The 16,480-nt window shown below is 41.3% G+C and overlaps 1 protein-coding gene across 1 annotated transcript in view; it reads right to left on the bottom strand.

Moving 5' to 3' along the window:
* Positions 1-1,299: 1,299 nt before the first annotated feature.
* The window catches only part of LOC143935370 (protein-glutamine gamma-glutamyltransferase E-like), a 33,844-nt gene continuing 18,663 nt past the window's right edge, over positions 1,300-16,480 (bottom strand). Inside the window, exons 9-12 of the mRNA XM_077459191.1 lie at positions 13,401-14,597; positions 7,986-8,143; positions 5,380-5,513; positions 1,300-2,094 (exon numbers count right to left, since the gene is read on the bottom strand). Coding sequence (XP_077315317.1) covers positions 1,947-2,094; positions 5,380-5,513; positions 7,986-8,143; positions 13,401-14,597 — 1,637 coding nt within the window. The 3' untranslated portion in view covers positions 1,300-1,946. The remainder of the gene's footprint in view (positions 2,095-5,379; positions 5,514-7,985; positions 8,144-13,400; positions 14,598-16,480) is intronic.

The raw sequence follows: 16,480 nt of genomic DNA, 5'->3' as shown, positions 1-16,480 counted from the left end.
CTGCATTTTTTCCCTTATATCGCAAAAAATAAAAAACGGAGTCGTCAATAAATACCACCAAAAGAAAGGTCTATTTGTGGGAACAAAATGAAAAAAATTTAATTTGGGTACAGTGTAGCATGACGGCGCAATTCTTAGTAAAAGTACGAGAGCGCTGAAAGCTGAAAATTGGTCTGGGAAGGCAGGTGGCAAAAGTGCCCGGTATTGAAGTGGTTAAACAGGAATGCAGGAGATAGTTTCTTGTGATGTGACCAAGGCAAAAGCAGAGCTCCTCTGGACTGGATGGTTTAAGTAGGCCGGACTGACGAGCAGATCATCAACAGCTGGGTAACTGTGGAAAGAGATGGGAGCTGGCAATTAGCTGACAGCTGAGCGGCCAGCTAAGAGAAAGAAGGGCTGAGCCCAGCCCTGACACAGCGCTCATTGGCTGACATGACAGACTTCCAGGATTTAACATAGTCAGCGTGAATCTTCCATCACTTTTCCATTTTTTTCACTTTTTTATTTTCCAAGCAGAGAAAAGCACACATGAAGAAAACGCATCAACGCTCCTGAGGAAACTAGCAAATTACTAAGGCTTGATGGTTGTTGTTGGAGTTATCACATGCTGGTCATTTTTTATTTATTTATTTTACCAGAGTATTTTTCTCCTGTAGGAGGTAATATAACCCAACGATCTGGAAAGTCCTGTGTTCTTCCATGGATAAGAAAGTTTTGCCTTTAGTTATACTTTAAAGTGACCTGCTTGGGGAAAGCAATAGATTCTCTTTAATCCATCCTTCCCAACAATGCATATGCCCCTTTCCTTTGTTTCCCTGGTGTTCTGTTTAGCTGCGAAGAACAGGCGAAGTTACCCTATGTAAGCTGAAAAGTACTTACATACGGATATGGTCTTATCCTAAGTGACGGTACTTGTTGATTGGCCCAATGTTGTCACATAGGGTGAGTTATACTCCTTCATACCTGAAGGTACCCAGAATTTTGTTTACTCGTATTTTGTTCCTTGGGGAGTGAAGGAAAGGTAAATATGTGCTGCTGGGGATTGAAGTATAAAGGGGAAACTGTGGTTTTGTTTGAATGGCAGCAGCAGAAACAACTGAATGGGGCATGGTGGTGCTCTGCTTTCAGATACCTCTGAACACCAATGATTAATTTCCCAATGGGGCCATATGGCACTGACACCAATGTAATGGAATCACAATAGCACTAACATAAACATAGTTGGCAAAAAGACTTTGTTTTAAGTCAATACTTTAATTTTTTGGCATAAAAAATTAGATAATATAATAAAACATTCTACTTTTTGCTGATGTATCTTTTTGTACTAATACTATATGGTAATCAGTAAATTAGGTTAACATACTTTCCTTTTACATGCATTTCTACTAAAAGTGCAATTATTTGATGGTAAACATAAGGAAATTGAGATGACATATTACATAATAAGTTCCACATGACTTTATGAGTAAATGACTTGGATAGATACAGTAAGCTAATACTTTTAAAGCCCAGACAATTTTTTATTTATTTTTTTGATAGTTGGAAAGGGTTAAAATCTTTTAACATTATTTTGCAGTCTGAGTTTCTGTTTGGGGTGACTCTTCACTTTCTGTCTATGTGACAGTAGTGAAACAGGAAGTGAAATCTCTCCAGCATGGGGCATGGACATCAATTAAAACCCAACATTTTAAATGCTTCCTCACTCTATTAAAAAAAATGGCTAGAGCTGGTTTTCAAAACTTTAAAGCATCAATAATTTCTTGTGGTAGAAATCCCCTTTCAGCAGAAATACCCAGAGAAAAATGTATGTAATTAAAAAGTGAGCATCGTGCTGCAGTAGAGCTATGTTGCTAAATTCTAGCCTCCAATAATTAAAAAGGCTTCGAATTTACCAGTTTACTGAATAAATAAAATATGAAACATGATTAGAAGACAATGATGGTTGGTTACCAGGACTCCACATTTATCAACTGGTATCCTTTGATTGAAAAATATCTACATTTAAAATTGGCTATGAGTTGTCTTGTTCCAGATCTGTATGGTGTTAGCTCCACCTTGAACTTTATTCTTTCCTTTGGCTTCAGGTAAGGAACCCTGCATGAAGCATAAGAAAATGAAATTAGAAGTCATTATATTAACACCAAACTGGGGCAAGCAGTTTTCTTAATAAATCCAACAGGGTTTCACTGCAAAGAAGAACGTTAATACATACCTCTTCCGCAGCTGTTTAAAGAAAAATTGCTGTCTAAAGACTCAAGTTCCTCCTGCCAACCCATATGTCCCTTTAAGATACATATACAGGAACCACTAATCACAGCTGGGGACTAGGAGATTGACACTCCCATAAAAGTCGATTTATGAAGCAGTGGCAGCTGGTGGTCGCCCCGCTCGATCAATCATCAGCTTGCTCGCTCACCCATCCGCCTGCCAGGCCGCTCACCAGCCCCGAACTTACCCCAACAAGCTTCAGCAGTTTCCCCTACATCTCCTCTCCACCTGAGCCCTGAGTGGTTGATTTTCCTCCAGGCCAATCGGGTCTTAGGACTCCCCGCCAATCGGGTCTTAGGACCAGCTTCCTGATTGGCTGGGAGGAGAAGCAGAAAGACTTAGCAAATATTTAATTCGCTAATATCACACAAGTGGGTGGGCCCTTTTTTAAGCCAATTGGAGCCTCAGGCTCTAATTATGTGCTTCAAAAAAAAAAACCCCATTGAAATCCATGCGCCCCGGAATGGGGATTAGGTGCTGGGCGCATGGATTAGGGGGGCAGCGCCCCTGTGCCCCTTATGTGCGGCCGCCACTGTTTTGAAGTCTGCAGGCATCAATTTCTCTTCTTAGTGGCTGGGGCAGTAGGAAGAGGTAGGTAAGTATTTTCTCTCTACTTTGCAGAGAAGCCATGTATTCACTGTCTGACTTTCAGCTACCACATGCACAAATAATGTATGCATTGCAGAAAACTGTAGGCATTCTAGGGAGAAAACTATTTCAATGAGGCATCCAAGTGAGCAACAAAAATGGTAAAATGTCTCAAGAATAGAACATATGAGAAGAAGGAGCTTAATGTGGTTTGTACAGCCTTAAAGAAGGAAAGGGAATGTAGGATATGACTGAAACCTTTAAATTCTAAAAGTGTAAATAAAGTTTAGCGGGACTGTATTTTCATTATGAGGCTATTAGGAACACTGGACCTCAAACCAGCAAGAGGATTGTTTAAAACGAACATTAGAAACTATCATTTTACTGAAAGAGTAGTGGATGCTTAAAACAGACTTCCAAAAGAGGTACCGTATATACTCGAGTATAGGCCGACCCGAATATAAGCCGAGGCCCCCAATTTACCCCCAAAAAAACTGGCAAACTTATTGACTCGTGTATAAGCCGAGGGTAAGACATGCCTGTCCATCCCTGTGTGTGTGTCCGTCCATCCCTGTGTGTCCGTCCATCCCTGTGTGTCCGTCCATCCATCCCTGTGTGTGTGTGTGTCCATCCATCCATCCATCCCTGTGTGTGTGTGTGTCTCCATCCATCCATCCATCCATCCCTGTGTGTGTGTGTCTCCATCCATCCATCCATCCCTGTGTGTGTGTGTATCCATCCGTGTGTGTGTGTGTGTGTGTGTGTGTGTGTGTGTGTGTGTGTGTGTGTGTGTGTGTGTGTCCAGCCTACCTGTGTCCCGAGCCTTTGTCCCGAGCCTCCGTCCCGTGCCTTGCCTCCTTGCCTCCGTGCCTCGCCGCCGTGCCTTGCCTCCGTCCCGTCCCGTCCCGTGCCGTGCCTTGCCTTGCCTCCGTCCCGTGCCCTCTTCGTCGGCGCCTCGGCGGCCATTGTAAAATTCAAAAGCTGCGCCGCCGCCTTCGCCTGTGATAGGCGGAACACTGAATTTCCCAGCAGCCTGTGTTCCGCCTATCACGTACATCGTATCATCCTCGTCCGTAGTACGAGGATGATACGATGTCCGTGATAGGCGGAACACAGGCTGCTGGGAAATTCAGTGTTCCGCCTATCACAGGCGAAGGCGGAGCCGGAGGCGCGGCTTTTGAATGATAGAATGGCCGCTGTCTGTCTGCTCGACACGCTGATCGAGCGGGCAGACAGCGATGACTCGAGTATAAGCCGAGGGGGGCACTTTCAGCCTCAAAAAAGAGGCTGAAAATCTCGGCTTATACTCGAGTATATACGGTAATGAGTCAACACATTCAGCCCATTCACATCACACATGTTGGCCCACGTTGCCTAATGCCAACCTATTGCAGTAACAAGCCAAAATCCATTGTTTCTAATGGGCTGAATTCATGCCAACTTCTTGCATGGGTGTGGGGCTTTGTGAAAATAGAACATGCTGCACGTAAAGTGCTATTAAAGTCTGATTTTTACAAAAATAACAAACATGTTGTACTTACCTGCTCTGTATAATAGTTTTGCACAGAGCAGCCCTGATCCCCCTCTTCTCAGGTCCCCCAACAGCGCTCCTGACCCCTCTCGAGTGCCACTATAGCAGGCAGCTTGCTATGGGGGCACCCGAACAGACTGGCTTTTGAACCGCTGCTTTGTGTGTCCATTCACACATGGAGGATGTCTCAGTCCCACTCTCTTCTCTTTGGCTTACTGGCTGTGATTGACAGTAGCAGGAGCCAGTGGTCAATGAGGGGGAAAAGACCCGGGAGAGTCTCTGCTCTTGTGCACATTGCTGGATCGAGATGGGGCTTAGGTAAGTATTGGGAGGGAGGGAAGCCGGGGGGGGGGGGGGGCTGCTGCACACAGAAGGTTTTTTACCTTGAGCCTTTACAACCACTTTAAGCACATAGCAACACACTATAAGGACAGAAAAATTATGTATTTTGGATCCTACCAAATAATCTGCACATCATAGCAACATATTGAAATGATGTACATCAACAGAAAGCAATGTTTTTGAAACCGATGTAGGTGCACATGTACTAAAGTGCATTTAACATGCACTAAATGCAACAGAAGTGTTGTGAATCCAACATGTTTAGGATGAACCTAGGACTATACACAGATGGAAAAGTTAAAACTCTTCTAAATTTCTTTACCCTTAGTTCAGTAAAAGAAAGCCAATTCTTAAGATTTAATAGGAGCTGGAACCAACAGAGCGTGGTCCACAGTCTCCTATGCTACAGTTGCTGCCACTGTTGCTGCACAACTAACACAAGAGAAGTACTTTTCTGCAAAAATCTACATAAGTGCAGAAAGGTCAGAATCCTTAGCAAACATGGTGTAACAAAAGCATCCTGTATTAAACATTTATTGGGTAATACATTAGAAATTAGGTGACACTGCATCCATAAACACAATTACATGTTCTCTACAACAGTCAAAATATTAAAGGCTGGTTTCTCTAAGGATTATCGTAATACTTACACTGCTATAAGTTGTCTGTCAACCAGTCCACTGCCTTCCACTACCAGTGTGCAGTCAGTAACCGCCATATGAAGTGGGTTTGTAAACCGGATCTCCAGAGCCATTGTTTTGTGGAGCATAGCAGTAGATAGAGGCTGGTAAAGAAAAGATGACATTCAGTCATTCAGGTGGTTTGTAGACAGTCTACTCTGGTTCCTTATTCAAGCTTATCAATGTAAAAATCCTGCAAAGGCAGAAAAATATTGATCTGCCAGAAATGGCAGAAATGCACTCAGCTCTTAAAGCTGGCCATAGACCGTTCCAATCCCTGCCAATTCAAAACATGTATGGGCAGGCTGAATGTACCTAAGTTGATTGACCAATCAACTTGGGTACAACCAGCCTGTCAGATTTTACATGTGATTATTGATAGAGGCTATTATAGCTGCTAGCAGTAATCACTGTGTCCTCTGTGCGGGGATGGCTCCCCCACACAATGGCTCCGTGGGAGGGATTTCCCATCAAAACTGACTGTTAATTGGGGGAATCAAGCAAATCGCTCCATCTGAGGCTGTCTTAAGTTCTATTGTGGACTGAAAACAAACAACATTTTTTGTGTAGTGGGGGGTTATCAGGCTGGCTCAGTTCTCCCTGTTCAGTACTCTGGCTTGGGTTTTGTCCACCTAGGTGCATTTCTAGCTCAGAGATCTCCCCAAATCTATTGCAGGATTCCATTTCAAGGGCATCTTAAGGACAGTGCTCTCAGAAAAAAGCACCCTTAAAAGATGCATTACAAGGTGTAAGGATTTTTCTTAAAGTCATGGCACTGTACAGTTCCTTATTAAATAGACAATAAAAGTTGTGTAGCGCTAGGTGCTACAATGCAAGAATGGCTTCAGGTTAGCCTTACACTTCAATTCCTTGATGACATTGTCCTCCCCTGCCTTAATCATTGACATTTATTCTCTACATTTTTTGGGCTCATCTTCTACACCATAACTGCTTTTGACCCTTGTAGTGTCCTGAAGGTCTAGCTGTTTAGGTCCTACTATAGAATAATAGCACTATGTGGTCAAAAAGATAGCCATTGCTTCGTAGTCTTGGTAGACATGGTCCTTGTGCTGGGTCAAAGCACAGATAAACACCCATTGGCATTTCACAGTTAGTGTTGAAAAACACAAACATTTCCATAATTGCTACTTCTATATGAATTGATAAGCCAGATTTCAATGTGACAGTAACAATTTCTTACTTCCTAAACAAGAATAACCACATACCTGTGAGTGGGTGTGGGCAAATTATCTGGTTTAATTGTTTTCCTTAATATCTTTTTTCCTGATTTATGATTGAAGAAGTTCATTGATTAAATTCCCAAACTAATTTTCATAACTAATTAAGGGCATACAGGAAAGCATCCTGTTCCCCGTCTAGCCAAAGATCACTGCAAAAGCATAGTCCTGAATTTTTTAATGTAATTTTTAAGGAACTTGGTCACTGCAGTCAGCTCAGACTGAGAAATGTACAGCATGGTGTTTGTATTTAAAGATTTTAAAAGTAATTTTACCGCTGATATCCATCAAGATCTGTGCGCACTTATATATTATATCCACATATTTAGTGAATTATTAATTGCATTTATTTTTGTTTTATATTTTTTATTTTTGCACATTTTGTCACATGTGTGTTTTTTAGTATTGGTTTCATTATCACTCCTTTAATAAACAACTTCAGAGTTTTTCACTAATCGATTTACTAGCGCTACACCAATTTTCTCTTATTTTCACTAAAAGTAATTTTATCCAATTTCATTCTACTCACTAAAACTTGCTGGTCCCTCTCTCATCCCTGGGCCCCACTGCAGATGCTAAAGCTGCTATTGCTGTAATTATGCCTTTTTGGAAACATAGGGGGTTATTTACGAAAGGCAAATCCACTTTGCACTGCAAGTGCACTTGGAAGTGCAAGTGCACTTGGAAGTGCAGTCGCTCTAAATCTAAGGGGTAGATCCGAAATAAGTGTAAGCTCTGCTGATTTTATCATCCAATCATGTTCAAGCTAAAATGCTGTTTTTTATTTACCTTGCATGTCCCCCTCAGATCTACAGCGACTTTACTTGAAAGTGCACTGAAAGTGCAATTGGAAGTGCACTTGCAGTGCAAAGTGGATTTTTCTTTAGTAAATAACCCCCATAGTGTTGAAAACAGCATCAGGAGGCTTAATCAATCTTTTTTTTTTTGCATGAATTCTTATGGCCTTCCAAAAATTGGATCATGGCAGGCATTTGTATACTTTTTGGTTTGGTCATGGAAGCACCGTTTAAGCAGGATATTTAGTACACACTTTCTCTGCTATGCTTTATAGCTCCATATCCTGGGCCTGTATATCTTTTTCTTATTACATACCAAAACATCCGTACATTGCTTTTTTCTAACTGTTGTGAGGACTGGCACCAGACTCTCCTAAATACCGGTATATATTTTTGTACATGTATAAATGATATTGGTAGCAGCACGCAACCATTTTAATCAACCACAAAAACTAAATGAGGACTTTGTGGGTGGTGATCTTTTTAAGTTTGTGTCCAACATACAGTCCAGTATATGTATACTCTCTTTTTTTTATATTACCTTAATAATAATTGGTGGGTTCTCCAGCACAAGATCCTTAGTGACGACCACTTTTGCGCCAAATGGTAATTCACAAAGGGCAACCACTTGAATCATGTTACCTTCATAGAGACCTTTGCTGTAGTGGGAGTATGGTATTTGCAAGGAAATATGTGCATCTGGAAAGAAAATATAAGTAATAAGAACTTGCTCACAATAAAATAAAACATACATAGTATTTCTTAGAAACAAATCCATGGAAATGTGCAGTAACTAATTGTGTTTCCAATTTAAAGTTTTTGTGTCCACTTTGAAACTTTCTGACAGCACTCTTATAAAATGGACTCTCTGCTAAATTGTATATTAACTGCATTAAATTATGCAGTAGTTTAAAATATGTTGGGGCATAATTACGGGGACGGGGACGGGGACGGGGGGGGGGGGGCAAATAATGCAAGCACTGCTGAGCTGCTGAGGCTATGAAGTATGCTCACATATATTAAAATACAGTAATTGGACACAATCAATTGAGATCTGCTATAAAAAAAGAGGCATCCTTAAAACCTGTTAACCAGAGAAAGGCCAAAAAACCTAAAGCGTGGTACACTTAGTTCTATTATGATATCTGATAAGTAGTTTTCTACAGGGTATGCTACATCTACTTCCTATGGGAGAATATTCCACATTTTGTATGCTCTTACAGTAAAGAACTCTTGCTATATGTAAAAGTAAACCATTTTTCTTTGAGGAACAATGAATGTCTTTGTTTCTCCTGAAGTGACTTCAGTTTGAACAATTTTTTAAGAAATGTCCTGTTCTTATGCAACATATACCCTTTTTCGCAAATAAGAATTAATTTAGTTGAAATAATCTTTGCCGATATATGCCTTCCTTTTATTAACATAGTTGCCCTTTGACCCCAACCTCCCCTTGCATATTCAAGTTGAGGTCACACTCAGTGATGAGTCATAATAAGGGCAAAATACATGGTTTTCTGGGGCCCCATACTCCAGGGGGGCCCACAGTGACACAAAAAAAAAAAAAATTCTGCACTTCAGTCTTGTTTCTAGTAAGTCAGTTTCAGCTTTGAAACTCTTTGGACTTTCATCAGACTTGGTGTTCTTCTCAGTAAGGGATTCTTCATGAGAATCAATCATATACAACACATACTTCCTTTACCTTAAAAAATTGTTTTGACGTTATCTTTACTATCATATGTGTCATGTTAAAAGAATTACTGCATCACCACGTAATATTCTGTTCAAAATTTGAATTTTTCCTTCCAAATCCTTCAGAATATCTTTACAAACACATCAGAAACAAAGTATAGATGGCTAACTACATACTCTTATGCATGATCCCATTAAACTGGACCATGAACTGAATATAGATGGCTAACTACATACTTCTATGCATGATCCCATTAAACTGGACCATGAACTGAAAACAGCATGTGGTCCATGGTTCAAAAATCCCATTCTTAGGCCGCGTACACACGCGGGGACTGTTCGCCCAACTTTGTCCGCTGAACAGTGTTTCGGCGGACAGTCCGCCCGTGTGTGGACTTTCAGCGGACAGTTTCAGCGAACAGTCTGCTGAACAAAGTTTTTCGGAAATTCCGAAAAACTGTCCGCTGAAACTTGGTTTCAGCGAACAGTCCCCTCGTGTGTAGGCTTGTTCGTCAAACTAAGTTCCGCGCATGCTCAGAAAGGATTTACACGCCGAAAGTTGTAATGCAGTGTATGGGACGTCGTATTTTCCGTCCCGTCGTACGTGCCGTTCACGTCATCGCGCACGGTTTCAGCAAACTGTTCATTCGTCGTGTGTGGGCAAGTCCGTCCATGCTAATTTTGAGCGGACTGTTCGCTGAAACTGTTTGACGGACAAAGTTGAGCGAACAGTCCCCGCGTGTGTACGCGGCCTTAGTCACATTAATACATTGTATAGTATTCTGTAGTATTCTTTCCTTGCCGTTCCCATTTCTTGGTGTTATTAGCTTATTATTGATGGCATATTATAAAAACATCAGTTATGTATATAACAGTAATACAAAAATATTCACCGTATTCAAATATAAAAAAAAGAAAAATTATATATATATATATTTACATATATATATATATATATATATATATATATATATATATATATACTGTATATTTTTTAATCTTCTTCTATTTATTTTTTTTGTATGATATATGAGTGACCCCTGTTTAGAATCAGCACTGGCATTTAATTACACATCTGTCTTTCGGTAATTCCGTGCAAATCTCATTATATGGACCAAAATTTGGAGAATACATTTCTGTAATTTTTTTAAAACCATTTAAAATGTGGCATTGTTAGTATTATTTTTAAATGTCTCTTAAATAAACAAGAAAAATAGAGGTGACTGCTTTCTTTTCTATTGAGTCTTTCCCAACCTATATAAAGTAAAACAGTGTGGCCTGGTGGACACTTTTAAAACTGCAGTTATAATGGTTCTCAGCTATGTTAGGGAGGCATTCACACCTATGCTTGTGCATATGAAACTTATAATGCGAGTCAATGCTTGTTGCATACATGCATTTTAGGGATGTGTCCATTTATTTAATGGGGCCCCCAACATTTATTCCTGTACAAAACGTGGCAAGGCAGTGCAGCACATACATCAGACACCTGCTTTGTACTGCAAATTCTGCAATGCATGTAGAGTGAAACCAAGACACTGGAAATTTCATATTTGGATTAATATGGCAATAGCATATTAACACTTTGGTAATTTTTTTTAAAAACACGCAGAGATGAGGTGGCATCTTTGAAGATGTACTTCACTCACTGCACAGTGCACTTGAGATTTTGGATCCAACAGGGACACACAACCTTGTAAGCTCCTGCACAGTAGTGCTTACTAAACCCACAACAGTAAAATCAGTGTGTATATGCAGTGAAGCATGCTTGTTATACTCACTGTGGTACCTAAGGGTTTAATCCTCTGCATTATGTAAAAAGGCTCTCTGATCCTGTCTTCTCTGATTCTTCCCTTTCTTCCACTGTCCCCAATTCACCTCCCGATAGTACAGAGCCTTAAGGGTACCCTGCACATGCTCAGTTTGGTGTTCATTGCTAGAGAGTTTTTTTGTTCTTGTGAAAGTGCATGTGATCAGCACAGGGCCAGTCAGCACAGTCAAGACAGAGGGCCAGGGGTCCTGCAGCTTCATAGGTCAGAGGAGAATGAAAACTCCTCCTATAAGCTTTAACCAGTGCTCAGCTGGACACTGATAGAAGTCACGAGACCGCTATATACTGCTAATGAGAAAAGGTATTTAGCAGTTTATATTTACTAAAATAATTGCATTTCTATGTTCTGTGTACTGTGGGAGACCAGATATAGTTAATGCAGGGTCCTGGGTTTAGTAAGACTTTAAAGCTCAACTCCAACCAAATTATTTTATTTCATTTTGAATAGAGTGGGGAAGCATCAGAGTCTCAGTTTATCTGTCCATCTGTGTCTCTGTTGGGGAGGCTTTCCTCATCCCCGATATCCCGCTTAAAATATCTTCAACAGGAACACATACACAAACAAGTTTTTAGTACAATGGAGACAGGTTTGAACTCCAGACAATCTGTTGAATTAGAATGTTGTGCACCATGTTAACTAAGAAGATAACCCTGTTTCAGAGTGAAACTGGCATAGAGTCTGCACATTATTAACAGAGGAATGCTACAGAAAACTGCAGCAGATTCCTGCCACGGTCAGGCCTGGAGTATTGGATGTGAGCTGTCAGCTGTTAGTAACTCAACCACACAAGCAAAGCCTGCAGGGTTTAGAGTCCTTCTCTTCCCTCCCGCTTTGAGCTGAGCGAGCGTGGGGACGGGCAGAGAGTTTGGGCCATGCAGTTCCAGCACTCCTGTTCTCTGTGCTGTGTTTGTCACAGGCTGGATTTAGGCTTTGATAAACTAAATTTGTAATATAATCTTCAACCCCTTACTGCTGTTGCCTCCTGGCCTTTTAAGAGTTTTTAAAGCCCGGGAGGTGGAAGCAGGCATTTCGATCATGTGGCCGCTGTGATTGGTAGTCACAGTGGTCACGTGTTCAGAAAGAAGCTCCTGATCGAAAGTATGCATTGGGAGCTTTCCGATACCCGCCGGTTACTCCGCTGGGAGCATGCCGGTAATGAGTTTACATAGGGCCGCGTATATGCAACCTCTCGCCGTTGAAGTCCACCCACTGAGAGGCTACATACATTTACATGTGTACATCCGGCGGGAAGCGGTTAAAGATGTAGTCATACAACCCATGTGCATTGGGCTAGTGATGCCACGGAATGAAATAAACAGAAGGTATATTCTATAAATTCAGTTAATTTCATTGTGGATGTTTCAGCACATTTTTTCATGACAATATTTTCCTGTACTTGGCATCAAAATTGTTCTCAGTGTTATGCAGTGCAGAATTATTTTGTTAGTAGTAAGGTTGAATAAAGACACCAGCCCAACCTGAGTGAGTGTCTACAATTGTCCCTGTACATTGCACACATTGGTCCCTACCCCCAAGGAGCCCACAATCCAAGGTCCCCATTCATATAAAGGAAAAAGGGATCCACCGCTCCAGGCCAATCCACCAGAAAACTGTTTGCTTGTCCTCCAGACAAGTAGGGGTCCCAAGTGCAGGCTGATTGCACAAACCAAATGGATAGAAAATGGAAGAACTCTGGACAGCCGCACTCCTGATCAAATAAAGTAAACTGTGCCTTTATTTTCTCAAATGAAAAACGTCACATCACACAAATCACAGCAGCAAAGGGAAAAATACAGAACAAAAATTGTGACGCGTTTCACGCTAAAATTAGCGCTTACTCATGAGTAAGTCTGGCTGTCCAGAGTTCTTCCGTTTTCTCCCCATTCATATACTAGGGCCAATTTTGGACAGAAGTCAAATAACCTATCAGCATGTCTTTGGAGTGTGGGAGGAAACTGGGGTACCCAGAGGAAACCCACGGAGGCACAGGGAGAACAGAGGTAAACTCCAGGCAGGTAGTGTTGTGGTGTGGTTGGGATTTGAACCAGTGACCCTTTTTACTGCTAGGTGAGAGTACTAACCACTACACCACTGTGCCACAGTGGTGTTTCTAGTATTATTGGTTCTAGTAACATGTGAACAGTTTACCTAATAAAAATAGCTGTGATGGAATTTTTAGAGCTTAAAATTTGTGTAATAAATCTAAATCAGTGATGCTTAGAAGAATTAAACCAAATTACTGCCACAGGAATGCAGCCGCTATTGAGCATTAGAATGTATAAAACAGTAATATTGTATATAAATAAATTATGGAGCTAGTAAGGTATATGTGTATTGGTGATCTAGTCTGATAAGATGAATTTATTGACACTAATTTAATTCCAAGAACACCCTTAAAGCTTACTTTTAATGCAATAGAATGCTACTTGACGTACCTTGGTTTGGGCTGATAATCAAAGACTTCTGATCTGTGAATAGGTCATTCACTCGTCTTCCAGTATAGAGAACAGCAGAAGCGCTAAGCATAACCTTTACTGGTCTGTGATAAGGTGTAAGATTTTTAAGAACCAGTAGCAGGTTAATGTCATCTCCCACCACTAGGGGGCTGAGGAGTCTAAACTTCCCAGCAACATCAGTCCCTGCAGATGCAAAAGAGGAAGGTTGGTGTACACCTGAATAATGAGATGCAGGCCTGTAAGCATTTGCTGAATTTGATGGATGTGATGGATGGCCAGAGAACAGAGAAGGTGATGATGGTCTTCCAGTTAGTGCAGCTGGTGAAGGTGATGCAGGCCGGTATCCAATTCCTGGAGGAGGGACAGGGGATGCATGACCTGTGACTAAAGCAGGTGATAGTGGTCTTCCAGTTGGTGCAGCCATTGAATTTGGTGAGGGTGATACAGGCCTGTATCCATTCCTTGATGATGGACGACCTGAGAAAGACACAGGTGAAGATGACCTTCCGCTTGCTACAGCTGGTGAGTTTGGTGATGGTGATGCAGGCCGGTATCCGCTTCCTGAAAGTGGTGTAGGGGATGAACGACCAGAGAACAGTGCAGGTGATGACGGTCTTGCAATTGGTGAAACCAATAAAGGTGAACCAGGCCGGAATTCAGTTCCCGAAGGCTGAACAGATGATGGACGACCTGAGAAAGGCACAGGTGATGACGACCTTCCCCTTTCTGCAGCTGGTGAAGGCGATGCAGGCCGGTATTCATTTCCTGAACGTGGTTGAACTGAGCGACCTGAGAACAGAGCAGGTGATGATGGTCTTCCAATTGGGGAAGGAGATGCTGACCGGTATTCATTTTCTGAAGGCTGGACAGTTAATGGACGACCTAAGTTCCTTGTAGCTGATGATCTTCCCCTTTCTGCAGCTGCTGAACTTGGTGATGGAGATGCTGACCTGTATTCACTTCGTGGTTGCACTGCACGAGCTGAGGATGGTGAAGGGGATGGTGATCTTCCATTCAGATCAGAATTGGGGGTAGGGGTTGATGATCGCATTGGGGAGCTATTTCTGTTCCTGTTTGTCATATTATTGGGTTCTGGGCTTACATTTTCTATTGGTGGTACATAATTAGGCATGCTCCTGCTGACCTTCTCAAATACCTGCCTTTCTTGTGGAGAGCCTGTTTTAAAGAACATACAAAAACATGTTTTTTAAGATATGCTTTTGCAATATTTTAATGAATTAAAATATAGCCATGTACATTTAAAAATTTTACAGAATACAGGATAGTTTAATTTATTACAGGGAAATATGTTATTCCTTATAAAACCCAACAATTACAAGTACACACTCTTGATAGCAGATATTGGTAAATGGCCACTGATGGAAACGGCACAAGAAGACACAAAGGGGGTTATTTACGAAAGGCAAATCCACTTTGCACTACAAATGCACTTAGAAGTGCAATCGCTGTAGATCCAAGGGGGACATGCAAGGAAAATAAAAAACAGCATTTTATCTTGCACATGATTAGATGATAAAATCAGCAGAGCTTCCCCTCATTTCAGACCTACCCCTCACATTTAAAGCGACTACACTTCCAAGTGCACTTGCAGTGCAAAGTGGATTTGCCTTTCGTAAATAACCCCCAATGTCCCTTACTTATATATTAGCCCCCAAATTATACAACACCTTTACAGAGTACAGAGAACTTATCACAGTGAGGGCAAACCTTGGCACTCCTGGTGTTTTGGAACTACATTTCCCATGATGCTCAAGTAAACTGCAGCGTGCATTAGAATCATGGGAAATGTAGTTCCAAAACATCTGGGGTGCCAAGGTTTGCCATCACTGACAAAGCACATTTATTTAAATGCATACAAAAAAGTTTGTACTCTGAGGCCACAATTACACACATGCACATTGGAACCAATTTTGGAAGTCCAAAAATATGATTTGAGGCTGTGGCAGAAAACTGTAATACCCAACATAAACATGAGGGAAACATACAAACTCCATGTGAATGGCATCTTTGATAGGAATTCAGAACTTGAGCTACTGTAGAATCCATTTTTCAAAGAGCAGTCTGACGGAGGTGTGCTGATTGCTGTGTTTGTGGGATTTAATCACTTTACGACAGCATTACAAATATATGTGGTGTAGAGGAAATGGGCTTTAAACCTGGGTACTGCATATATGTGTTCTTGTGTTGAGACTGGAAGCTGCGCTCCCAGCACAGAGACCGGGTCTATACTAGCAATCAGGACCTGGAGGCACTGTATCTTGATCACATGAGCACTGTGATAGCCTCCGATTGGCTATCACAGTGATCATTTATTTTGCAGCTGGCGCCTGTGTTGTCTCTCCTCTGTGAATGTAAAAACTATAAAAAAAATAAAAATAAAAAAAGAACAGGGGAACAACAGCATCTGACAATTTTAAAAAAGGGGATAGCCGTGGGACAAAAAAAAATGCAGCAATCAAAAAAAACAAAACAAAAAAGGGGGTATACAGCATTGTAATGCTGTGTAAAACACTGCACTACACTAATGCCCCATACATACAGTCGGAAATTCCAACGGAAAAAGTCCAATCAGATTATGTTGTCGGAAAAAATCCGATCGTGTGTGGGCTTTATCGGACTTTTTCCGTTGGAATTTCCGACGGAAAAAGTTTGAGAGCTGGATCTAAAATTTTCCCTTCGTGTGTAGAGAATTCCGACGCACAAAGTGCCATGCATGCTCAGAAAAAATTTGGAGACGAAAGCTATTGGCTACTGGCCTCTACATAGTCCCATCGTACGTTTTGTACGTCACCTTGTTCAGAACAATTGGATTTTCTGACAACTTTGTGCGACCGTGTGTGTATGCAACACAAGTTTTGGCCAAAATTCGTTTGAAAAAATCTGACGGATTTTGTGGTCGGAATGTCCGACTGTGTGTATGGGACATAACACTACACTGACACTACACTATGCTTACACTATACTGACACACTATACTCACGCTATGCTGACACACTATACTCACGCTACACTCAAACTACACTACACTCAGACTACAC

Source organism: Lithobates pipiens, unplaced genomic scaffold (genome assembly GCF_037356315.1).
Source record: "Lithobates pipiens isolate NorthernLeopardFrog02 unplaced genomic scaffold, aLitPip1_a1.2 Scaffold_28, whole genome shotgun sequence".
NCBI classification, from domain to species: Eukaryota; Metazoa; Chordata; class Amphibia; order Anura; family Ranidae; genus Lithobates; species Lithobates pipiens.
Note: the sequence above shows the minus strand (reverse complement) of the source record. Positions and strands in the feature narration are given on the sequence as shown.